This window comes from Trichechus manatus, unplaced genomic scaffold (assembly GCF_000243295.1).
Source record: "Trichechus manatus latirostris isolate Lorelei unplaced genomic scaffold, TriManLat1.0 scaffold00030, whole genome shotgun sequence".
Taxonomy (NCBI): Eukaryota; Metazoa; Chordata; class Mammalia; order Sirenia; family Trichechidae; genus Trichechus; species Trichechus manatus.
Genome location: NW_004443966.1, coordinates 18788024 through 18812426, shown reverse-complemented (window position 1 = coordinate 18812426; position 24403 = coordinate 18788024). Strand labels below are relative to the sequence as shown.

General features: G+C 54.2%; 1 protein-coding gene across 1 annotated transcript in view; it reads left to right on the top strand.

Annotated features, from left to right (window-relative positions):
• The window catches only part of HCN4 (hyperpolarization activated cyclic nucleotide gated potassium channel 4), a 50292-nt gene extending 26482 nt beyond the window's left edge, over positions 1 to 23810 (top strand). Inside the window, exons 3-9 of the mRNA XM_004374812.1 lie at positions 229 to 652; positions 15271 to 15432; positions 17605 to 17823; positions 21214 to 21360; positions 21468 to 21708; positions 22060 to 22224; positions 22342 to 23810. Of these exons, the coding sequence (XP_004374869.1) occupies positions 229 to 652; positions 15271 to 15432; positions 17605 to 17823; positions 21214 to 21360; positions 21468 to 21708; positions 22060 to 22224; positions 22342 to 23810 (2827 nt within the window). The remainder of the gene's footprint in view (positions 1 to 228; positions 653 to 15270; positions 15433 to 17604; positions 17824 to 21213; positions 21361 to 21467; positions 21709 to 22059; positions 22225 to 22341) is intronic.
• Positions 23811 to 24403: the final 593 nt, after the last annotated feature.

The window sequence follows — 24403 nt, the reverse complement described above, 5'->3', positions numbered from 1 at the left end:
ATAGCAGGGCAGAGGTATCAGTGGGTGAAGAGCCTCTTGCTGTGTCTTTCCCCTTGTACTTTCCAGTCTCCAAATCTTGCCCTTGTACCCATGTGCTAAATCTCGCTGAGTGTCTTAGAAGCTCCTGAGCCTTTTCTCTCGCATTTGGTCTCCCTTGGAGCTTTCTCTCTAACTCTGTAACTCATGATCCTGATCCGCTGGCAACTGATCCCCTGTGTCTCTGGGCAGATTTTACTGGGACCTGACCATGCTGCTCCTGATGGTGGGAAACCTGATCATCATTCCTGTTGGCATCACCTTCTTCAAGGATGAGAACACCACGCCCTGGATTGTCTTCAATGTGGTGTCGGACACATTCTTCCTCATCGACTTGGTCCTCAACTTCCGCACAGGGATCGTGGTGGAGGACAACACGGAGATCATCCTGGACCCACAGCGGATTAAGATGAAGTACCTTAAAAGCTGGTTCGTGGTGGATTTCATCTCCTCCATCCCCGTGGACTACATCTTCCTCATTGTGGAGACACGCATTGACTCAGAGGTCTATAAGACTGCCCGGGCCCTACGCATCGTCCGCTTCACCAAGATCCTCAGCCTCCTGCGCCTCTTGCGTCTTTCACGCCTTATTCGATACATTCATCAGTGGGAGGAGGTAAGTGGTCAGACCCACCCAAACTACCCAAACCTTCTTGCGGGAAGAAGTATTTTTCTCCACAGGGGAAGTGGGGGGATGGCAGGTAACTCAGATATTGTTGGATATGGGCTGTCAGATTGTAGCAGGCACACCTGCTCCGAGGGACAAATATTAGTAATTTTATGACCTCTAACCATGTGCTAGATATGGTACAAGGCAATTTATACACAGTACCCCATTTAATTCTCTCAACAACCATTAAAAAGAAAAAAACTCGTTGCCATAGAGTCGATTCCAACTCATAGTGACCCTGTAGGACAAAGGAGAACTGTCTCTTAGGGTTTCCAAGGAGCAGCTGGTGATTCAAGCAGCCGAGCTCTTAACCACTTCGCCACCAGGGCTCCTAGGTACATGTAGGTACTCAATTTTCACATGAAGAAATTGAAAGACAGAAACATTAAGTGATTTATATAAGATCACACAACTGGTAATTGGCAGACCTAAAATGTGAACTTAAGCCGACTGATCCCAGAGCCTGCACTGTTAACCACTGCAGTATATTATAGGGTTAAGAACTCATAAGCCTGCAGGCAATGCGAATTGGTGAAAAGGACCAGCTAGGGTACAATAGGGGGTGTGGTGGACTGGGGCAAACTGGAGAACACATCTTCTGTCTATACTGGGCAGCCCTTGCTCAGCTCTAGCCCATTATTGCCGACTGGGAACGGGTCCAAGGTTGCTAGATCTACAGACTTATCAGGAGAAGCAGAAATCTCGTTGGCAACTATCCTAGATTGAGTTGTTCTGGAGCAGACCCTGAGACAAGAATTTGCATGGAAGTTATTTTTTTGGGAAGTGTTTCCAGGGCCATCTGGTAAAGGAGTGGAGAACAGGAGCAGGGAAAGGAAGGAAGCCCAGCAAGGCTGGGACATCCACCACAGCCCCACGGAGGGAGGGTGACTTTGGCTCAGCCCCATAGGGGAGCTGTGGAGACAGTGTAGGTCACACCCCAGAGTTGTCCCCATGAGGGCAAAGGAGTTGGAATTTTTATATCCCCTTACTCAGTGTTTCAGTGGTAGAATTCTCACCTTCCGTACAGGAGACCCAAGTTCAATTCCTGGCCAATGCACCTCATGCACAGCAACCACCCATCTGTCACTGGAAGCTTGAATGTTGCTGTGATGCTGAACAGGCTTCAGCGGAGCTTCTAGACTAAGATGGACTAGGAAGAAATGCCTAGTGGTCCAAAAATCAGCCAATGAAAACCCTATGGATCACAGCCCTATGGGTCCAATCCCATTCTGCATGGGGTCTCCATGAGTCAGGGGCCAACTCGATGGCAGCTAACAACGACACTCATTGGTTAAGGGCTCTTCCAGCCCTCCATGCTAGCAGGCAGAGCAGCTTCCAGCAGCCTGGGACAGGCCACTGACAAAGAGCCGCTGGTGCTGGCTGCTGGAAGTCAGAGCACACGCCAGCCTGGGGCCCAGTGCACAAAACCCTCAAAGGGGTCCAAGGGGCTCTGGGCAGAGCGCTGACTGCAGAAACTAAACAAAGCACTGCAGAAGAACTGGGTGGGCCAACACTGTTTGGGACAAACAGAACTCGTCCATGGCAGAATGCAGTCTGCAGGAGGAAGAGAGGAAAAAAAGCAGGGTGTCCTTGCTTCGGTTTGGGTCTGTGTCTGCCATCCACCTGCTTATGCCTTTTAGCGGCAGCAGCAGGCCAGGCCAGCCTAACGGTACCCGGGTAGGGGGAGGTGTGCTCTGCGGGCCCACTCTGGGATACCGAGCAGGCTGTGGCCTGGGGAAGCTACTCCGGGGTGATTTTCCCACCATGTCCTGCTTCTGCACTGCTGGTCGCCTGGTCTCCAGGATCCCTGCTTGATTGGACAGAAATCCCCATGCTCAGGATGTGAAGCCCCCCGCCCACCCCCTCCAGCAGCAGCCCAGGCGCCGGCGCACAGCACCCACAACTGATGGTTGGGGCAGATTCAGGCCAGAGACATCAGGAGCATGTGTGCCGCAGGAGAAGTGACGACACCAGCTTTGCAGAATCACTTCGTGGCAGAAATTCTATTTGGCTTGGAAAATTTGCATTGTTCCTGCTGACAGAGGGGCAATGACTTGCCCCAGGTCACGTGGCGGGCCTCTGGCAGAGCTGGGACAGGACCCAGTCAGCACTCTTGGCTCCCAGCAGCCTGGCAGTCCCTGCCTGCCATAGCAGGATGCTCACAGGCTTTGGAGACAGACTGTTACATTTGACACATGAGTTATAATCCCAGGTCTACGGTGCCTAGGTGTGTGACCTTGGTGTCACATTGCCTCTCTGAACCTCAGTCTCATTATTGGCAAAATGGGTAAAAGTACCTCCCTCATCAGGTCCTTGTGAGATTTAAGTGAGGCTTTGTTAAGCCCTTAGCACAAAGCCTGATGGAGGAGAGCCATTTAAATGCCTCTTCCCACTCAATTGTCTTCATAACGGTAGAATTCTCACCTTCCAGGAGGGAGACCCAAGTTTGATTCCTGGCCAGTACACCTCATGCGCGGCCACCACCTGTCTGTCAGTGAGGCTTGCATATTGCTGTGATGCTGAAAGGTTTCAGCAAAGCTTCCAGACTAAGATAGACTAGGAAGAAAGACCTGGCAATCTGCTTCCAAAAATCAGTCAGTGAAAACCCTATGAATCACAATGGTCCGATCACCAATCAATCATGGGGATGGCACAGGACCAGGCAGCGAGTTGTTCCGTTGTGCGTGGGGCCACCGTGAGTTATGGGCTGACTTGAGGGCAGCTAACGACAGCAAGAACATACTTTTACAATGTGTTTACTTTTCTTGATTATTTCGACCCATTATTTCATTGGTTCCTCACACCTATCTAGCAAGGTAAACAGGGCAGGATTTATTATCCTCATTTGTCAGATGAAGAAACTGAGGGCCAGAAGGATCAACTTCCCTAAAGCAGGATATTTGAGGTAGCCTCTCTGATTCCTCATTCCATGAATTTCCTGCTTCCTCAGATAACCTGAAGGGAGAATGACCGTGATGTTATTCTCTTTCCATCTATTGGCCGAGGTGCCCCCCGACCACTGCTGTGAGTGACTGAACTTGGTTTAGTCCAGCAGGCCCTCACTGGATACTCACCCTGTGCTCTGTCCTGTGTGGGGGCCCTGGGGTCCAAAGGGGATGGCGATGACTCCCAGCTGAGATTGGGAAGGCAGGCAGTGGATGGGTCGAAGGGTTGGGTGAGGAGTTCTGTTTGACAGGTTGACTTTGAGGAACCTGTGGGACATCTGGGTGGTGCAGATGGTTAACATGCTCAAAAGGTTAGAGGTTCAAGTCCACCCAGAGGTTATAGGCAATCTACTTCTGAAAAATTCAGCCCTTGAAAACCTTATGGAGTACAGTTCTACTCTGACACACATGGGGTCGCCATGAGTCGGGGTTGACTCGATGCCAACTGGTTTGGTTTTTATTGGTGGGACATCTAGGTGCAGAGAGATGTTAGCACGTGGGTCTGAAGCCCAGGGGCTGAGAGGGGACAGTGCCTGTGTGCACTCTGAGTGTGGAGGAGGGATGCTGGCATATTTCCCAGAATTTCCTGACAGATTTGTCTCCTGGTTCTGTCCCAGATGGGGATGCACGACCAACTTGGTTCCCTCAGTCCCCAAGAGACCCCGACCTTCTGTCTGTATAGAACCCACTCTAGACTGTCATTAACAGCAGAGAAGTGGCCTGGCAGAGGCTCATGTCTCCAGGGCCCAGCCTCCCTGGGGCCAACCATGTTGCCATCAGAGGCCTGGGCTCTGGGGACTGTGGTGTTCGGCTGTGGGAGTGGGCAGAGTTGCCATGACTGGGTGACTGGCCAGGGTGGGCCCTGGGCCAGGAGCTAAGCTCTCCTTGCACTGGGAGCTGAGGCCCAGGGCTCCTGTCCCCTCTGGACTACCCAGAACTGGTCAGGCAGGCTCAGGGCTGGCCTTTCCCTGGGGCAGGCGGAGGCCACAGGAGGCCTCAGGGAAGGCTCTGACTGGGCATCGCTACCCAGTCTCGTGGGCAGGAAGAGAGCTCCCAAGAGGCCAGATGGATGACTCCCCGCCCCCTCCACACTCACCCTTATCTCTCCTACCATCTGGGGAGGAAATTGCTTTGCGTTGGTTTCTGCCGGGCACACAGCCCAGCCAAGGGCTCCTTCTGGACCCCTGGGATTGGGTTGGGGTTTCCAAGCTGGTACCAGGGTAACTGTCTCCAGACCCTTACTGGCCCGCCCTCACCCTGGAGCTTCTGCTAGCCTCGCAGATTCATCCAGGCCTGGGAGAAGCAGTAGGAAGATACTTTGAGGCCCCAGGTCCCCCAGAGACCTGAGGAGGGGAGTATTTAGTAGAGAAAGCCTCGCCCACCTTGTCTCTCCTCTGCCTCCCTATGTGAATCTCTTTCCTTCTTTGGGCCTCGGTTTCTCCAACTGTCAGGCGTGTGCTGATGTTCTCTGAGGCTGTGGCTCCCTGGGGCTCCGCTCCAGTCTCCCTTGGACAGAATCAGTCAGCTGATCCTGAGAACTTTTTTGGAGCTGACAAGGCCAACAGGAGGAAGCCCAGGTGGGGACTGGGAGTCTGCCTCCCAGAGAGGGGAAAGCTTGCCCAAGCCTCCCTGGCAAAGCTGCAGAGATGGTAGGCTCTTGATCCCCCAGGCCCTGACTCTGTCTCCTCCAGCTCAGTCTATCCCCCTAATAGGAGATTCCCTAAGTGTTAGTGGCAGGTCTTCGGAGTCAGGGGAAGGTGTAGTGGAAGGTGGGCTGGGGTAGGTGAAGGCTGCCATCTTGGAGGACTCCAGCCTCTGCTCCATCCTGGGCGATCTAGGTCAGTGTCCTCCCTCCCAAGCCTCTCCCAGCCCAGCCTCTTCCCTCCCTCTGAGGTGCGAGCTTGTTATAGGCACAGAGGCTATTGTTAGAAACTGCGGGTTGCCCCCCTTCAGGTGTTCGCCTGCAGGGCCCAGCGCTCCAGCCAGCATCCCAGAAGCCTCTTTGCTCCCTTGGCAGCTTGGAGCAGCGGAAGGTGGGCTAGAGGCAGGAGGCCAGGCATGGGGGCTGTGCAGCCTCTGATGAGTCCCCTCCCCATCTGGGCCTCAATTTCTCCTTCTCTCTGAGGATCCAGCGTTTGGCATCTTTGGGAAGTGGGGACAACACAAGGAGTGGTCCTGGGGGGCAGGGGTAGCCTTCTCTACTGGCCCAGGAAGGGACCCAACATGACCCTCCCCAGCACGACCCTCAGTCCGGCAGCATCCAGACTGTTCCCCGGATGCATGTGCACCAACCACTCTCTCAGGCCTGGGATTGCTCTGCTCTGTAAGGACGCTTGCTCCTGAACGTAGATGGAAGTTTGTTCTTCCCTGAGGAAAAAACAAGTACCCAGGAGGGAAACCAACCAGGCCCCAAGAAAAGGCCTTGGTAGAAACTCCAAGTAGCCTGGCCCCAAGTCTCTGGTCTCTCCTCAAACTGAGAAATCCTCTCTTTATTTTGAGGGCTGGAAAAGAGAGGGAAGGAAAGGAACCAACACGTGCTGAGTACCTGCTATGCGCCAGCAGTTATTGACCCATTCCACAGATGAGGAAACTGAGGCTCAGAGCAATCAGATGCCCAAGCGGATTACTCAGTGCTGTGTCCTTGCACTGATGTTGAGGGACTGTGGAAGGAGTGGGAGCAGGGCTTCCCCTGAGCACCGTGCAGGTCACAGAGAGCCAGCTGCCGAGGCTGCCTGCCCAGCGAGGCTCGCAGTGGCCCTGGAAATGGAGGCACTCAACCCTCACAGTCGTAACCAGCATCATAAAAGGGGGTTTTAATGAAGTATAAAAGCAAGACAAATATTAACCCAGTGCAGCTGACTGGCAGGAGACCTGCGGCCCCAGCCCACAGTGAGAACACACAAGTGTTTAGCAGCCTCTCCCAGCAACGTCCATCCTTGCCCTCAGCAACCAGGTCCCAGGCTGTCAAGTAGTTGGGGTGAGGTGAATATCCTCACAATCTAGTGTCCCCTCCTAGCCTGAATGGATGTGGCTTCCCAGGTCTTTGTAGGAAGTTCAGACTTTGCCATGTTGGTACCTTTGGTTTTGCAGTATCTGAGAACCATCCACAATACCCTTCACCATCACCTTTGCCCCCCCCCCACCAGACACTCCTGCCATTCCAACATCACTACTGCCACCCTCATCCCACCACCATGGAACACCAACACCATCCCAACATCACTACTGCCACCTTCACCCCACCACCATGGAACATTCTCACCATCTCAGCATCACTATTGCCACCCTCACCCCACCACCATGGAACACCCCCACCATCCCAACATCACTACTGCCACCTTCACCCCACCACTGTGGAACATTCTCACCATCTCAGCATCACTATTGCCACCCTCACCCCACCACCATGGAACACTCCCACCATCCCAACCCAACATCACCATCGCCACCCTCAGCCCATGGCCGTGGAACACTCCCACCATCCCAACATCACCATCGGCACCCTCACACTACCACCATGGAACACTCCCAGCATTCCAACCCAACGTCACCAGCTCCACCCTTAGCCCGCCACCATGGAACACCCCCACCATCCCAATATCACCACTGCCACCTTCACCCCACCACCATGGAACACTCCTACCATCCCAACATCACTACTGCCACCTTCACCCCACCACCATGGAACACTCCCACCATCCCAACGTCACTACTGCCACCCTCACCCCACCACCATGGAACACCCACCATCTCAACGTCACTACTGCCACCCTCACCCCACCACCATGGAACACCCACCATCTCAACATCACTACTGCTACCCTCAGCCCATCACAACAACAGCACAGTCCAACATCTGCATCCTTCACCACCTTCACTACCAGGCCTCACCACCCCATGCTCTCCGTAGGATACAGAAGCCTGTGTCCACCTGGAGGAAAAAGGCACGTTTTTTCTTCCCACAAAGACAAAGGCAGGTTCCCGTAGGCTGCATCTGCCCAGAGTGGGTGCCTTTTGTAATTTCTTTGTATAGATTAGTGGCATTCCTATCACCACCATCCCCATCACTGTCATCGTCACCTTCACCTTCGTCATTAAGTGCTTCTCAGTTCCTGAGTCCCCACCACATGCTCCGTGCCATGGTCATTGCTGAGGTCATGATGAAAGCCAAATTAGACAAGGACCTTATCTTGGCAGCAAATTACTTACAAAGAAAAACATAGGTGAAACAAAAAGAAAACAAGACTTTGCATACAAATGTGCCAACCTTGATGCTTCTGTCTTTAAGACCCAGAGTGATTTGTAGAAAGGAGCAATTACTGTGGGCTGTGGCAGTCTGGGACACTTTCTGGAAGTCACCTGAGGCTTCCTTTTGCTCAGAGTACCATTTGTTCATTTAGACATGCATGCATTTATTCAGGCAATTCAAAAATCTCTCTAGTGCCTTCCCCTGCTAAGCACTAGGGATACAGAAGTGAAAAATACACAAAAGACCCCTGTCCTCATAGAGCAATACAGATAGAGATAGCTGCCCTCGAGTCCGCTCCAACTCATGGCGACCTTACAATAGAACGAAATTTCGCCTGGTCCTGCGTTTCCTCACGACTGCCGTCATGTTTGAATCCATTCTTGTGGCGTTTGTGAAACTCCATCTCACTGAGGGTCTTCCTCGCCCTCACCGGCCCTTCACTTCACCAAACAAGATGTCCTCCTCCAGCAATTGATCCCTCCTGACGTCGTGTCCATAGCAAGCGATTCCGACAATGTTCTGTGGTCATCCACAGGGTTTCTTTTTTCCATCATTTAAATTCTTGGTGAAAATGTTTGCAACAAAACATATATACGCATTCAACAATTTTTACATGTCTGCTTAGTTCATTGACAATGATTACATATTTCACATTGTGTCACCCGTCTCCCTATCTCTACCCACATTGTTTCACTACCATTACCTTAGACTTTCTGCCCCTTGCAGTTCTGTTCTGTGTGTTAGAGTTACTGTTGCCCACTTAATCTCATACAGATAATTCTTTAAAAGAGAGCAATGCTCAAGGTGAACATTCTTTATTAAATGTGTTAAATTGTTGTTTAGTTTAAAGATGACTTCATGGGATAGTTTCAGTTCAGGGCTTAAAAATTGTTTCCAGACCGTGCTTTGGGTGTTCCTCCAGTCTCAATGTCTCCAGTAAGTCTGGTTTCCAATAAAAATTTGAAGTTCTATACTGCATTTTTTCCTCGTTTTTTTGATCAAGACCCATCTATTGGGTCCTTGATCAAAACATTTAGTGATGGTAACCAGCCATCATCCATTTCTTCCGGTCTCATGGCAAAGGAGGTTCATGGAGACAATTAGACCTGCAGTCCATTCCCTTCTCTGATTCCTGGATCTCCTTTTTCCTCTGTTGCTCTAGGGGAATAAAGACCAATTATTCATCTTGGATGACCACTGGCAAGTTTTTAAGACCCCAGACACTACTCATTGAAGTAAGAGGTAGAGCAGAAGCTCTAAAAACAATATTAGGCTATCCATAAGGTTTTCACTGGCTAGTTTTCTGAAGTAGATCACCAGGCCTTTCTTCCTAGTCTGTCTTAGCCTGGAAGCTCCACTGAAACCTGTCCACCATGGGTAACCCTACTGGTATTTGAAATACCATGGCATAGCTTCCAGCATCACAGCAACACGCAAGCCAGCACAGTGCAACAGACTGACAGATGGGTGGTGGATGGAGCAATACTATATTTTTATGCAAATAACATGTGCCTTCAGTTTGTTTGCCAACCATGCCCTCCCCCAACGAGGTGTTTTTGTAAGCACACTATGCTAATCTTTTTACAGCAGAGTGTGAAAAAAATTGGCATAACAGTCCTTACGATTTGCATCGCTGAGGGAGGGCACAGTTGGCAAACAAATGTAGAAGGCGCATGTTATTTGTGTAAAAATACGGTATACAAGTAGATAAATGACATGTTAGATAGTGATAAGTCCACAAAGGAAATAAATCATGGTGAGAGAGGGAGGGGCACTGATTACTTTACACAGCAGAGTCCCCAAGCCTTCTCCATGGAAGTGGCATTTGAGCTGAGATGTGATGATGAGAAGGAGCTGGAGGAAGGACATGGCAGGTAGATGGAATAACAAGTCCAATACGAAGTCCCCAGGCCAAGAACTGGCTTGGGCCATTCAAGGACTTGACAGAGGCCAGTGTGGCTGGAGGTGGGGACTGAGAGGGGAGTGGTGGAGCTAGGCTGGGCAGGTAGTCAGGGTCCAGGACACTGAGGGCCACATGAGACAGTTGAATTGTACTCTTAGGTACAATGGGAAGTCATTGGAAGGTTTAAAGTAACGAGGTGACATGATCTGATTTATGCCTCTAGAAGACATAAACTGCTTGGCTGAGAATGGATTAGAGGGGCGGGAAACCCTAGGAGGTTGGGGCAATCATCTTGGGTTGTTGAGAGTAGGATAATATTGGGATGAAGGCAGTGGTGGTTCAGTGGTAAAATTCTCACCTTCCATGTGGAAGACCTGCTTCTCTTCCCAGCCAATGCACCTCATATGCATCTACCACCCGTCTGTCAGTGGAAGCTTGCGCGTTGCTCTAATTGCTTAACGGGTTCAACAGAGCTTCCACACTAAGACAAACTAGGAAGAAAGGCCTGCCAATCTACTTCTAAAAATCAGCCAGTGAAAACTCTATGGATCACACTGGTCCAATCTGCAACTGATCATGGGGATGGCGCAGGACAGGACAGCATCCTGTGGTTATTATGAGTCAGAGGCCACCTCGATGGCAGCCAACAACAGCAACAATATTGGGATTGAAGTGACGTAGATGAATTTGAGACACATGCTTAGGAAGTGAAGGCAAAGGACTAGGTGATGGATTGGATATCGGGAGGGGATGAGAGGATAGGCGAATTGAGAGTGGCTTTTGGATTTTTGTTGCTCAACTGCATGAATGGTGACCCCAGTTACTGAGCTGGGAAGAGACAGATTTGGGCATGTCCGGGTGGAGATGGGCATGGAGACAGAGGGACATATGATCCAAACTCCATCGCTTTCAGTGTCCATTTGTGTGTTTTGGGAATAACAGAAACCAGGGACTGGGAGCTCTCAGGGCTTGAAGGGAGAGGAGAAAGGAAGGTTGTCCCACATTAGATGGGGAGAGTGTTGCTGACCTCCTTCTTTGGAGCCCCTTGTGATGGGCAACACAGCCCCATCCTGGGGAGCCCTTTAGCCAGTGGGACTGTATTCAGGATACTTACAGAGATGCTTGAGACTAGTACCATCCATGGCCAGGGAAATCCTCAAGCAGAATTCCTGGCACCTGAATGAGCCAGGGATGGGAGAAGAGATGTAACTTGCTTGTGGCCACGCGCTCTGTGGCCACAGCCAACAGTGCTGTCCAGTCCCACGGAAGCATCTCCCTGGGAGAACTTAGAGCCTGGCCTCAGCCCCTCACCTGCACTCCCCACTGTGCCCTGTGTATCATCCTCTGCTGTGGGTTTCTAGATACATGTTCCCAAGTCTTTTTCCTGGGTATGACTTACGTCCCCAGCTGGACTGGGGGCTCTGGGCAAGCAGGGGTGAGACCTTCCTCCTTGAGCCCCCCATATAGAAGGGGCTTTGTTGGCACTGACACAGGCTGACCTGGTGGAGATGTAGAGTAGGCATTTGGGCCTGGTGGCATAATGGTTAAGTGCTACAGCGGCTAACCAAAAGGTCGGCAGTTCGAATCCACCAGGCGCTCCTTGGAAACTCTATGGGGCAGTTCTGCTCTGTCCTATAGGATTGCTATGAGTTGGAATGGACTCGACGGCAACAGAGTTTTACGGGAGGACACTGTACTTAGACCTGGACAAGAAGTGGCCCTGCCCTGAGCCCACATATTAGAGGACTCCCCTCCCCACAGTGAGGAGTCTCCAGGCTCTGCAACCATTTCTACACTACAGTCTGGGTACCTGGGACCCCAGAATTCCCTGCCCAGACACCCTAAGTCCACTTTCTGGGCCTGTGCAGGCCATGTCCCCAGATCTATGTCCTGAGGGACCGTTCTGTTGCTGTGCACACTCCTAGACCTGTGTAGGGGCGGCTGTTTGTGGGATGGAGCTTGGAGGTGGGCTGGGGTCCCTCACTGTGGGACAGTCAGGGAGAGAAGAGGGGTGAGCCACGTTCTGCTGTGGTTTCCTGAGAGTTCTGTATTTGAACCTGGCCTTCCAGGGCGTTAGGATAGTGCATTCTGTCAAGGTGGGAGGATAGAATAGATTTTCTTTAACGGTTTGTCGGCCCGATCTGCAGCTTTAAATATCCAGACCTGTAGTTTATGGAACTCAGTTTGTCCCCTGGCCCTGGACCCTCAAACGTTAGGGCCAGGCCTGCCCTCCTATCTCCAGCTGAGTACTCGGCCAAGTGCCTTGGGAGGACGACCTTCCTGCCCCTTACCGACCGCCGCCTCTGCCACCAGTGGCCTTGGCTTTTCAAACCTCTCCTTCCCACCCATGGCAAAGGGGTGCCTATATCCCCTGGGCTCCAAAGGCTGGGAAATGAAGAAGCTTAATAAAAACAACCCTGCCCCGGTACGTACCCCAGGGCCCAGAGCTCATTCCTAGCCAGTTTAATTTCTCAAGCAACCCTGAGAAGTGGGGGTGGAGGGAGGAGATGTCTAGCTCGTTTCGGTAGAGGAGGCTTGGGTGCTGTGGGAGACGAGGGCAGGGGCTGGGATGGACGTCTCTGAGATGGTCCCATGTCACTTGTCCTCCTCACCCCCAGGGTAGAGGAAGGCAGAGAGCTGGTCGCCTCCTGGTCATCCAAAATTCAGGAAGGTTAGCGACTTGCCCAAGGTCACAAGGCTGTCCTGTTTGCCTAGTGCCAAAACAGCGGGAGTGGGATCTTCCCCCAGAGCCAGAGCTGGGGCGCTGGTACGGGGAGCTGCTGGGGGAGCTGGGGAGAGGCAGGGGAAGGCCTCACAGGCTCAGGAGCCAGGCTGCTGAGGCATGGCCAACAGTGAGGGATGGGGCCAGCGGCACTGACTTCACACCGAGCCTGAACCTGGTCACAGGACTGGCCACTCACTGACCTGCATGGTCCCCAAAACCGAAAAAAACCAAACCCATTGCCACTGAGTCGATTCTGACTCATAGCGACCCTGTGGGACAGAGTAGAACTGCCCTATAGGGTTTCCAAGGCTGTAATCTTTAGGGAAACAGACTGCCACGTAGTTCTCCCGTGGAGCGGCTGGTGAGTGCTTAACCACTGCGTCACCAGAGCTCCTGCATGGTCCCCAGCGCCCGCTATTCCTTGCAGGTCATGGCAAACACTGAGGTGTGTTAGCTTAGCCAAGAGCTAGCATGTCAACAGCCCCGGCACTGACTTCTGTGCCCGACGTAGTACCAGGCTGCAGGACACACAGCATTGTCTGAAGCATCACGCTGTGTGCGTGGCTTATGAGAGGCTAGACGCCAGCTCGGTGGCCAGCTGCTGTGTGAATCTGGGTGCCGCATTCAGCCTCTTTGGGTTTTAGTTGTTTATCTGCAAGACGGAATGATTGAAAACTACCCTTCCCTCTCTGGCTCAGTGTAATAATCTAATATGATGGCCGCAGAGTCTGACAGACCTGGGTTCAAGATCTGGCTTTGCCGCTGCCACTGTGATCTTGGGAGAATGCCTGTGTTCCTCTGAGCCTTGGTATTTCCATCTGCTCAGTGGACTAACAATATGTTAAGCAAAGGGTTGTTGAGAGTTTTAAATGAGGGGATAAGCGTGGACCCCGTGTGCCTGCACTCCATGTGGTGTCCTTGTTCCTTGTCACTGGGGCCGTGGTGAGTGATGGCACAGATTTGAGCTTCCAGCCTTCCATGAACCTTCCAATGCTCATTTCATCCTGAAAAGATTCCTGCATGTCCAGCTGGAACATTCAGAGTTGCTGCCTTCCGGGGGCCACAGGTGGTCATGGCCCTGGGGTCTACAGGCTGTGGACAAACAGTATTCATCTCTGGCTTTTCAAAACATAGACCCAGGTTGAGCCCCCCTATTTCAGAAGGGGAAACTGGGGTCACTAGTATCAGAATGTCCTGCCACCAGCTATAGGGCTGTAGCTGGAAGACCACTAGACCACTCTTGTTGGTAGGTGCCCTCGAGTCGGTTCTGACTCATAGCGACCCCGTGTACAACAGAAAGAAGCGCTGCCGGCTCCTGCACCATCCTCACGCTCGTGGCTATGCTGGTGCCCATCGTTGCAGCCACTGTGTAATCCTTCTCATCGAGGGTCCTGCTGTCTTTTGCTGACCCTTTAGACCACTAACTAGTGCATTGAAATATCTGGAGTCTGTCTCTTTGAGCCTCAGTTTCCCCATCCAAAATGAGCTTCAACTAGGTCTCTGTGGCATTTGACAAGTCTGTAATTTTGACCCAAAGCTCTTCTCTAGGAGGGGTGTCTGCCTGGCAAGTTATGGAGGGACCAGAACAGGGTGGGTGACTGGGGGCACCCCAAAGCTGCCCCAGGCGAGAGGCAAGGCCAGATCTTCTAGAGACCTCCCTCCAGACTTCCCGTCATCTCTGCGTCCCCACATTGCTCTGTCACCGTGGTGACCCCTGCCGGAAACTAAGCATCTGCCCTGGGAAGAAGGAGGTGGGGGGGGCAAGGATGCTGGGATATGCGCACCCTTGGCCCTGCCCTGTCACACTTCAGCAGTCCCCCTGACAGTCACAGGATTGGAGGGCACTGTCCTTTATCAAACTGTAAAGGGGGGGTATTATTACTAACACGTACTAAGTAAATGAGTTATTAATAACAACTTATGAATTGATAATGGTTTGCAATTTACTGAAGACTTCTGTACCCATTACTAAGCACTTCACATATATAATTTAGTCCTAGGCACAGCGGTTAAGATTTCAGCTGCTAACCAAAAGGTCGGCAGTTCGAATCCACCAGCTGCTCCTTGGAAACCCTATGGGGCGGTTCGACTTTGTGCTTCAGGTTGCTATAAGTTGGAATTGACTCAACGGCAGTGGTTTTTTTATTTTTTATTTTTTATGACAACACACTCAGGTAAGAATTTTTGTCACCATTTCCTGATGAGGAAACCTGATCAGAGAGTTTCAGGGACTTTCTCGAGGTCGCACAGCTAGGAACTGGGTAGGAACCAGGCCAGGGATCATGGGCTGTCTGACTTGGAGCCTGTGGGCCTGTGCTGGTCCCTCTGCAGTTCCAGGGCTGCCCCTGGTGTGGGTCCTGAGTGAGGGTCTAGAGACAGATTTAGGAAACCCCATACCCCTGGCATGACTGCAGACCTTAGGTGAAAGGGGCAGCCTCCTGAGGAGCCTCAGGCTGGCTGGCTCATGTTGCCAGGTGTCCTCTCTCCCTGGGCAAGCTGATGAAGCAGTTCTCCGCCATGACCTCCCTCAACTTGTCTGGCCTGGATGGCTGGACCTCCTGCTGGAGGCCTCGGGATCTGCCCCAATCCCAGGAGGCCTCCCTCTGGGACCCACCAGGCTGGGCCCTCAGCCAACTACGTACAGAGCAGGGCCCACAAGCCCCTGCAGGGTCTGCAGGTGGGGGCCGTTCCCCCACCTGGCCACCCACCTACCTGGACCACCCCCCTCACCTCCGCTGGTAGATCTTCCACATGACCTACGACCTGGCCAGTGCCGTGGTGCGCATCGTGAACCTCATCGGGATGATGCTGCTGCTGTGCCACTGGGACGGCTGCCTGCAGTTCCTGGTGCCCATGCTGCAGGACTTCCCCGATGACTGCTGGGTGTCCATCAACAACATGGTGGTGAGTGTGCCCCGCCCGGCATGCTGCTGCGCCACGGTCGGTGCTCCTGAGAACCAGGGGCAGGTGGGGGCCCGAGGCCCAAAGAGGCAGAGCGGGTCAACCACTTGGAGCTCCTGAGTCCCAGGATGTAGGACCCCGAGGTGCCCGAGGGTACACACTCTGCCCAGTATAGTCCCACATTTGCCACAAGTCCAAGTGTCCACTCACAGAACTCTGTCTGGGAGCTGTGGCCTCTGCCCTCCGTACAGCCTCTGTGGGAGCCTCCGTGTTTGGCCCTGATTTCACCCAGGGAGACGGACCTGGGCCTTCTCATGTTGTCAGGTGTGGCAAAGCTGGGCTGGTGGCTCCTGCCCTCTCCCTCTGCCCCCTAGAAGCAGCCTAGCTCTTAAAGCTGAACCCAGAAAGCAGAAGCCCGTGAGGGACACTGTTTGCAGCACACGAAGACTTCAGGAAACACTGGCAACTTTCTGCTCCAACCGCAGAGCTGGGCCAGCCCCACAGCCCCCTCCCTCCCTACACACACAGGACCTGGCCACAGCGGACTCCTGTGCTGGGAGGCTGGGCAGGATGGAGCCTAATCTCCTCCCCACCCCTCACACCCTCTGGGTGAGAGAAGTTGGCAATGGGGCTGGGAAGCCACAGGGCAGCGTCCCCCAGCCCCTCTGTGGCTGGAGGAGGACCCTGGCTCTGTGAGCCTTCACTCTTCACTCGTCTGGCTGACCCCTGCCTCTCCTCATCCTCCCTCACATTCAGTTGGATTTGGTCTGAAGGCAAATGCCCAGGGTCCCGGAGGAGGAAAAACCAACTTTGAAAGAGGTGAAAGAGACCCTGAGGCATCTTTCAGCATCAAACAGGCCTTTACGAAACAGCCTTTTGCTGAGCTAAGGGTGAATGAATCGGCCACGTGGATTGACTTCCCCGGTCCCCAGAGGCTAGGCAGGGAAGCAGGAAGCAGGGCTGGAGGCAGCTGGGAGCTGGGCCCCTACACCCTACCCCACCTCTCCCCTGGGTCAACCCCTCAAACCCCGACCCTAGTCTGGACTGAGAGTCATCAGACCTGAGGGACTAGCTGGGCTTGGTCCAGTACCTTGCTGAGTGACCTTGAACATGGCCCTCGGGCTTCATGAACTGAGAAGCACTCCGTGTCTTCCTCCAGTTGTAGGAAAGGCCTGGTGGCGTCCAAGTGCTTAGGGCTCTGAGGAGCATTCTGTGGGTGTCCTGGGCAAGTTCCCACATTGTTACTAATGCACCTGCCCTGTGAGCAGAGAGACATCGGGGAGGTGGCCTGTGCTGGGGTTCAGCTGATGGCCCCATCTGGGATGGTTTCCTGTACGACAGGGGCAGGCTTGTGCATGCACTAAGTTCAAGATACGGCTCTTCCGAACCTTCCCCGAGACCTGACCGGCAGTGGAGACAAAAATAGCCAGGAGCCACCATCCCTTCCTCTCTGCTCCCGCCCACACGCATTGTGTGTCTCCAACAGTCCACTTTGGAGGCAGCGGGGATATAACTAGTGGCCGCAGCCCTGGGCGGGTTGGGAGCAGGGATGTCACAGGAGGTGGAGTTAGCTCGGCCTCGTCGCTTCAACTTTTGCTCACCCAGAATGAGGACAGTGTTTCAGCTCCATCTGCCAGAGCCTGTCCACCCAGGGGAAGCATATCTGGTTTTATAATTGAGGTCAGTGGGGAAATGGGCTTCACTTAGCGGTAGCTTGCGGGGGGTGGTGGAGCTATTTCAGCAACAGGACATCAGGGCGGCTCAACCTAGAGCCGTCTGCCACTCCGGAGAGCTCCAGGCTGCTCCATGGGGGCTGAGAGGTCAGACCCGGGCTGGGCTGGCTTCCGTCCCTCCCTTTGCTGGGCCTTCCAGTCTGCCCCCAACCCCCACTGCAAGAGAAAGGCCCAAGTGGAGGCTTCGCTCTGTTCACCACAGGTTGTCAGTTCGGTCTTCCTGGCCGCTCACCCAAGACGCTTAGCCTCCAGCAAGGCCCTGGGCCCTGGGCTCAGCCACTGAGAGAGAGCTAGGTGGAGGGCATGGGAGGATGGGAGGAGGTGGGGACTGTTTTAGATACCAGTGAGAAGCGCAGGCTTTCTCATTGGCTCAAACCCATTCAGCGCCCACCCCCCCACCCCCCCGCCGCATCTGTCTGTCCACGCTTGCATCTGTCCACAGAACAACTCCTGGGGAAAGCAGTACTCCTACGCCCTCTTCAAGGCCATGAGCCACATGCTGTGCATCGGATATGGGCGGCAGGCACCCGTGGGCATGTCGGACGTCTGGCTTACCATGCTTAGCATGATCGTGGGTGCCACCTGCTACGCCATGTTCATCGGCCACGCCACGGCCCTCATCCAGTCTCTGGACTCCTCCCGGCGCCAGTACCAGGAAAAGGTAGGGCGGAGAGCCGTGATCCACACAAGGCACTCAGGAGAACCTACTCATTGGTCCTTCCCAAGAGGGCGCCCCCAGGTGGCCAGCCCTGTGCTCAGGACTCTCAGTGTGGGGGACAGAGGAAGAGGAGGGGGACACCCCTTGGATGAGGATTGCTTCAACTCCCTGGCCTTAAGCTATACGTATCTTTTATCTGCGCCCCTCTGCTTCCTCCTGGTGTAGCTGTCTCTCCTGCCAGACCCTCTGGATCTCATCCTGTCCCCCCTTCTCAGGGAGTTCACCTTTTCTGTGAGTCCCACCAGCCTCCAGCCTCTCCTTTCCCACAGGCCCTTCCCATCAGAGTTTAAATTTGCTCAGTCTCTCCCTTCTTAGGGACTTCTGTCCTTCCAACATCAACCTGCTTTGACTGCTGTCTTTTCTATTGTCTGCCTCCTCTTCATGGGCATATTCCTAAAAAAATTGTTTACCCTTACTGAACCTACTTCCTTATCTCAGCCCCTTAAATCTGAGCTCCCCAGTGCCCTCTGGGTTGCTAAATCCTGTAGAACCTTTTTGGTCCTCATCTTGCTTGCCCTCTCAGCAGCCGTGACAGGGTTAACACTCCCTTCCTGACTGGTCCTCATCTTGCTTGCCCTCTCAGCAGCCGTGGCAGGGTTAACAATCCCTTCCTGACTCCTTGTGGGGACAGTGACGGTTCAGTGGTAGAAGTCATGCCTTCTGTGAGGGGGACTCAGGTTCGGTTCCCGGACAGTGCACCTCATGCTCAGCTACCACCCATCTGTCAATGGAGGCTTGCGTGTTGCTAGGATGCTATACAGCTTTCAACAGCTTCCCAACTAAGATAGGCTAGGAAGAAAGACCTGGCGATCTACTTCTGAAAATTAGCCAATGAAAGCCCTATGAATCATAGCAGTCTTACACATATGGGAGCACCATGAGTGAGAGCCGACCTGACAGCAGCTGGTAAAGATGGGGATGGTAAGGGTACTAATGTCATCGGGTTTGTGAGCAGTGAGTAAATGCATGTCAAACCCGTAGGCCCATGTTAGCACCTAGTAAGCCTAAGCAGGCTCCCCTCTGCCACCTTCCACTCCCTTCTTCACACAGCAGTTAGAGTGGTTTTTAAAAAAATACGTAAATCTGTTGGTGTCTTCTCTGCTTAGAACCCTTCAAAGCCTTCGCAGGGGTCTTGAGATGTAGATGAATTCCTAAACGGGTTCTGTCAGCCCAGCACTTTGGGGCATAATCTGGCTCCCGCCCTTCGCCATCCTCAAATCGTGCCAGTCCAGCTTGACCAGATTTTCTCTGACCGCGTGCTTGCCATGTTCTCTCTTGTCCCAGTTCCTTGGCACAGGCTCTAATATGGAACTCTCCTCCCTCCTTTTTACCTGACAACTTATTCATGTCCCAGCCTGAGCATCCCCTCCTTGGGGGTGAAGCCTTCCCTGAACTGTCAGCCCCCCATCCCATCATACGGCCCCGTGGCACCCTCCAATTCTCCTTCACCATACATTGCACCCCTGTGATTACTTAACTAATCATATGAAGTCATTTGTTTAACAGCCCCATGAGGGCAGGATCCAGGTCTGTCCTGTTCTCTAATGTATTCCCAGGGTCTGGCACATAGAAGGGCTCCCTGTTGATTCATTAAGTGCCCGTCTGCCTGCCCCAGGTGCTGACCCAGTAGTGCCCTGGCTGGGGTAACTGACAGCTGGCCACTGTTCAAGAGTGAAGGCTGGGTCACGTGATGCCAGGAGGGAGAGCTCAGGGACAGTCTGCAGAGCTGGGACAGCGCAGAGAGCAGAGGAAGGAGGAGGTGAAAGAACATTCTAGGTGGTGAAGAAAGCAGACTGGAGAGAGGAAAGAGTTCTGGGTCAGGAGCGAGGGGGCTGGGGAGGGAAGGTAGAAAGGGAATCAGGTTATAAAGGTCAGCCAGGGGCTTAATCTAGGGTCAGGTGAGAAATCGATAGTCAGGGCTGAGTGTGTGAACAGGGTCAGGGCTGAGTGTGTGAGCAGGGCTCAGACAGAGGCCAGGATCAGGAATGAGGATCAGAGTTTATTCTAGGGCGAGAGTCAAGTGCACGTGGCTTCCCATTTGAGAGTTGACCTTATTTTATCGTTTGGTTAATAGCTTTCCAAGTTACTGATTCACCCATAAATCTCCCTTAAGTGTTACCTCCCCTCTATTCACATTACCACCTCTCACCTGTACCACTTCAACAACCTTCTAACTTCGTCCCTGCTTCCAGACTCCATCTCCCCACCCCTGTCCATACTCCATGTGCTACCAGGGGAATTCACTAAAACAGCTCCAGCTGTTCCAGCTGCCCCTGCCCCCAAAGCCATCCAGGAAGTCACTGCCTTCTGGGTGGCAGGGGTGAGGGGAGGTTAGGGAGAGTGCTGGCATAACTTAGAGCAGATAGAGAACAGGTTGGTGGGAAAGACCTTAGGAAACTTTACCTCCCCCCATCCCGCAATGGCATTATTAAAAGCAACAGCACTATGTCCCCACTTCCTTGGAGCCCTGAGAATAGGCCACCATATTTCTGATTGTTCCTGAGGTTACAGGGACCTCCCTCACTTCCCAGTGTGGGAAAATCTATTCTTGCCTACTCAATGCCTCCTGTCCTCAGTCATTCTGCTGAGGATCCCCCTCTCCGCCTACTATCCAGGAATGGTTGGAGTAATGCCCACCCTTCACTCTCAGGGTGGCAGGACCCATTCTTATTTGGACTTGAGCCATGGGGACTTAGGTTCACAAATCCCTTGTGCCCAAACCTCTCTTTGAAGGTCCTTGATTAGCCCCTCCTCTGTGGACTGGAGTTGCTCTTCAACAACATAACTCAGGGCTTCAGCTGAGGCTATGTTTGGGTACTTACCACAGGATGGACTGGGATGGGTCAAGTACTCTTGCTTCAGCCTCTAGTTGTTCTAACTCACTGTATCCCAGTCCTGTGGACTAGGCCAATTTATTGCCCATGCAATGAAACAACTCTTCCCAGAGGGCCCTCAGTGGCCCTCAGTGCAACATAGAAAAGACAGATGTTTAGAGGCAACCTGATGGACTTCCTAAGTCTGTTGGCTTCTGTAACCAGACTTTGGACAATCCATATTGTCCCCTCCCATCTCCATAGAATTGGACATAGTGAGGACAGGACACTTTGATGGAGTCTGTCTCTGCACTCCAAGCAGCTGGGTGTCAGGGCTGTTGCTATGGGCACACTGTGACCACACTCACACTGAGGACCTCAAATCTCAAGGAACCAAGGTCTTCTAACAAGGTCCACAGGGTTTGGTGCCCAGCTCTGGTCACCAGCAGAGCCAAGACTGGGGTGGTGCCAGCTGACTGGCTTGGCAATGATGCTCCCTCCCTTCTCTCCTGGGACTCAGTATAAGCAGGTGGAGCAGTACATGTCCTTCCACAAGCTCCCACCTGACACACGGCAGCGCATCCATGACTACTATGAGCACCGCTACCAGGGCAAGATGTTTGATGAGGAGAGCATCCTGGGTGAACTGAGTGAGCCGCTACGTGAGGTAAGCTGGGCAGCGCCCTACCAGGGAAGGGGATCCAGGCCTTCCTGCCTGGCAGCTCCCCTCACCTCCCTCTTTCCATTTCCCAATCCACCCCATCTGGGGAGCAGGAGATCATCAACTTCAACTGCCGGAAGCTGGTGGCCTCCATGCCGCTGTTCGCCAATGCGGACCCCAACTTTGTGACGTCCATGCTGACCAAGTTGCACTTTGAAGTCTTCCAGCCGGGCGACTACATCATCCGCGAGGGCACCATCGGCAAGAAGATGTACTTCATCCAGCACGGTGTGGTCAGCGTGCTGACCAAAGGCAACAAGGAGACTAAGCTGGCCGACGGCTCCTATTTTGGAGGTGAGGCAGCCAGGGGGACCTGGAAGAGAGAGGGCCACTCCCAGGGATGAACTAGAGGACACCAAGGATGAGAGGCATTGATGCCTGCATGGCCATGGCTGCAAGTGGGGATCTGTGAGCCCAATATAGGGGGGTGGTGCCAGAGATGGGAAAGTCAGTCTGGAACCCCGTTTGCTGGGGAGAGCAGACATCCAGTGTGGCCATATTCTTGGGGTGGGGCCTTGTGAGCCTGCCAAGGCTTCTGGACCAGGCTGTGCGGACCGAGGACAGGGCAGGCAGGAGGCCCTGTGGAGTCTGCTGGGAGTCCTGGTGGGGCTGTGTGTTCCTCCCTGATTCCCGACGTCCCAGCAGAGATCTGCCTGCTTACCCGGGGCCGGCGCACGGCCAGCGTGAGGGCCGACACCTACTGCCGCCTGTACTCATTGAGCGTGGACAACTTCAACGAGGTGTTGGAGGAGTACCCTATGATGCGGCGGGCCTTCGAGACTGTGGCGCTGGACCGCCTGGACCGCATAGGTGAGGTGTGGGGGCAAAAGGCAGGAGGGCAGGGTTCCTGATCGCCTAGGCTGGGGCGTGGTCCCTGCCCCTTCCCCCGCTCTGGCTTGAGCCACCTGCTCTTGTTCTGTGTCCCAGGCAAGAAGAACTCCATCCTCCTCCACAAAGTCCAGCACGACCTCAACTCTGGTGTCTTCAACTACCAGGAGAACGAGATCATCCAGCAGATTGTGCAGCACGACCGTGAGATGGCCCACTGTGCGCACCGTGTCCAAGCTGCCACCGCGGCCACCCCCACCCCCACACCTGTCATCTGGACCCCGCTGATCCAGGCCCCACTGCAGGCCGCCGCTGCCACCACCTCCGTGGCCATCGCCCTCACCCACCACCCACGCTTGCCCGCCGCCATCTTCCGCCCACCTCCAGGACCTGGGCTGGGCAACCTTGGGGCCGGGCAAACGCCGGGACACCTGAAGCGGCTACAGTCGCTGATCCCTTCTGCGCTGGGCTCTGCCTCGCCCGCCAGCAGCCCTTCCCAGGTGGACACACCTTCATCATCTTCCTTCCACATCCAACAGCTGGCCGGATTCTCTGCTCCTGCCGGGCTGAGTCCTCTCCTGCCCTCGTCTAGCTCTTCCCCACCACCTGGGGCCTGTGGCTCCCCACTGGCCCCCACACCATCCACCACCACGGCTGCCACCACCACAGCTGGGTTCGGTCACTTCCACAAGGCACTGGGAAGCTCTCTGTCCTCCTCCGACTCACCACTGCTCACTCCGCTGCAGCCTGGTGCCCGCTCCCCACAGCCTGCCCAGCCACCGCCGCCACTGCCGGGGGCCCGGGGAGGCCTGGGACTCCTGGAGCACTTCCTGCCACCCCCGCCGTCGTCCAGGTCCCCATCGTCCAGTCCTGGGCAGCTGGGCCAGCCTCCTGGGGAATTGTCCCTAGGTCTGGCTGCTGGCCCACCAAGTACACCAGAGACACCCCCACGGCAGCCTGAGCGGCCGTCCTTCATGGCAGGGGCCTCCGCGGGGGCCTCCCCTGTAGCCTTTCCCCCCCGAGGAGGCCTCAGCCCCCCTGGCCACAGCCCAGGCCCCCCAAGAACTTTCCCAAGTGCCCCACCCCGGGCCTCAGGCTCCCACGGGTCCTTGCTCCTGCCGCCTGCGTCCAGCCCCCCACCGCCCCAGGTCCCCCAGCGCCGGTGCACACCACCCCTCACCCCAGGCCGCCTCACCCAGGACCTCAAGCTCATATCAGCCTCTCAGCCAGCTCTACCCCAGGATGGGGCACAGACTCTACGCAGAGCCTCCCCACACTCCTCTGGGGAGTCTGTGGCTGCCTTCCCCCTGCTCCCCAGGGCTGGGGGTGGCAGTGGGGGCAGTGGGAGCAGCGGGGGCCTTGGCCCCCCCGGGAGGCCCTATGGTGCTGTCCCCAGCCAGCACGTCACTCTGCCTCGGAAGACATCCTCAGGTTCTTTGCTGCCCCCACCATCTTTGTTTGGGGCAAGAGCTGGCTCTTCTGGGGGTCCCCCTCTGACTGTTGCACCCCAGAGGGAGCCTGGGGCCAGGCCTGAGCCAGTGCGCTCCAAACTGCCATCCAATCTATGAGCTGGGCCCTCTCTCCTCCCTCTTCTTTTTTCTCCCTTCTTTCTTCCTTCAGGTTTAACTGTGATTAGGAGCGATACCAATAACAATAATAATTACCCTTAAAAAACAAAAATAGAACCCACACCAGAAAAACAAAAGACAGCAGAAAATAACCAGGTATTCTTAGAGCTATAGATTTTTGGTCACTTGCTTTTATAGACTATTTTAATACTCAGCACTAAGGGAGGGAGGGAGGGAGGGGGAGGGGAGCAGGCCGGGCCCAAATGCAGAAGCCAGAGGGAAGGCAGGTGGGGTCTCTGGGGCTGGGACAAGGGTGGGGGTGACCCATATTCGGGGTTGCTAGAGCAGGCCTGTCATGGTATTCATTTTAAGAAACTACCACCACCAGCCCCTTAGCTGTGAACTTGGAGCCCCACTCTGCTGGGGGTCACCTCGTTCCCCCGGGAAGGGGCTGCCCTTGGGTGTGTTCCTGGGGAGCCTGGGTCCTCGGGACAAAACGGGGCAGGGCCTTGAGGGCCTTGCATTTTTTCTACTGCAAACTTAGCAAGATATGTATCTGACTCTGTATATGTATGTCAGATGTGTGTATGTAT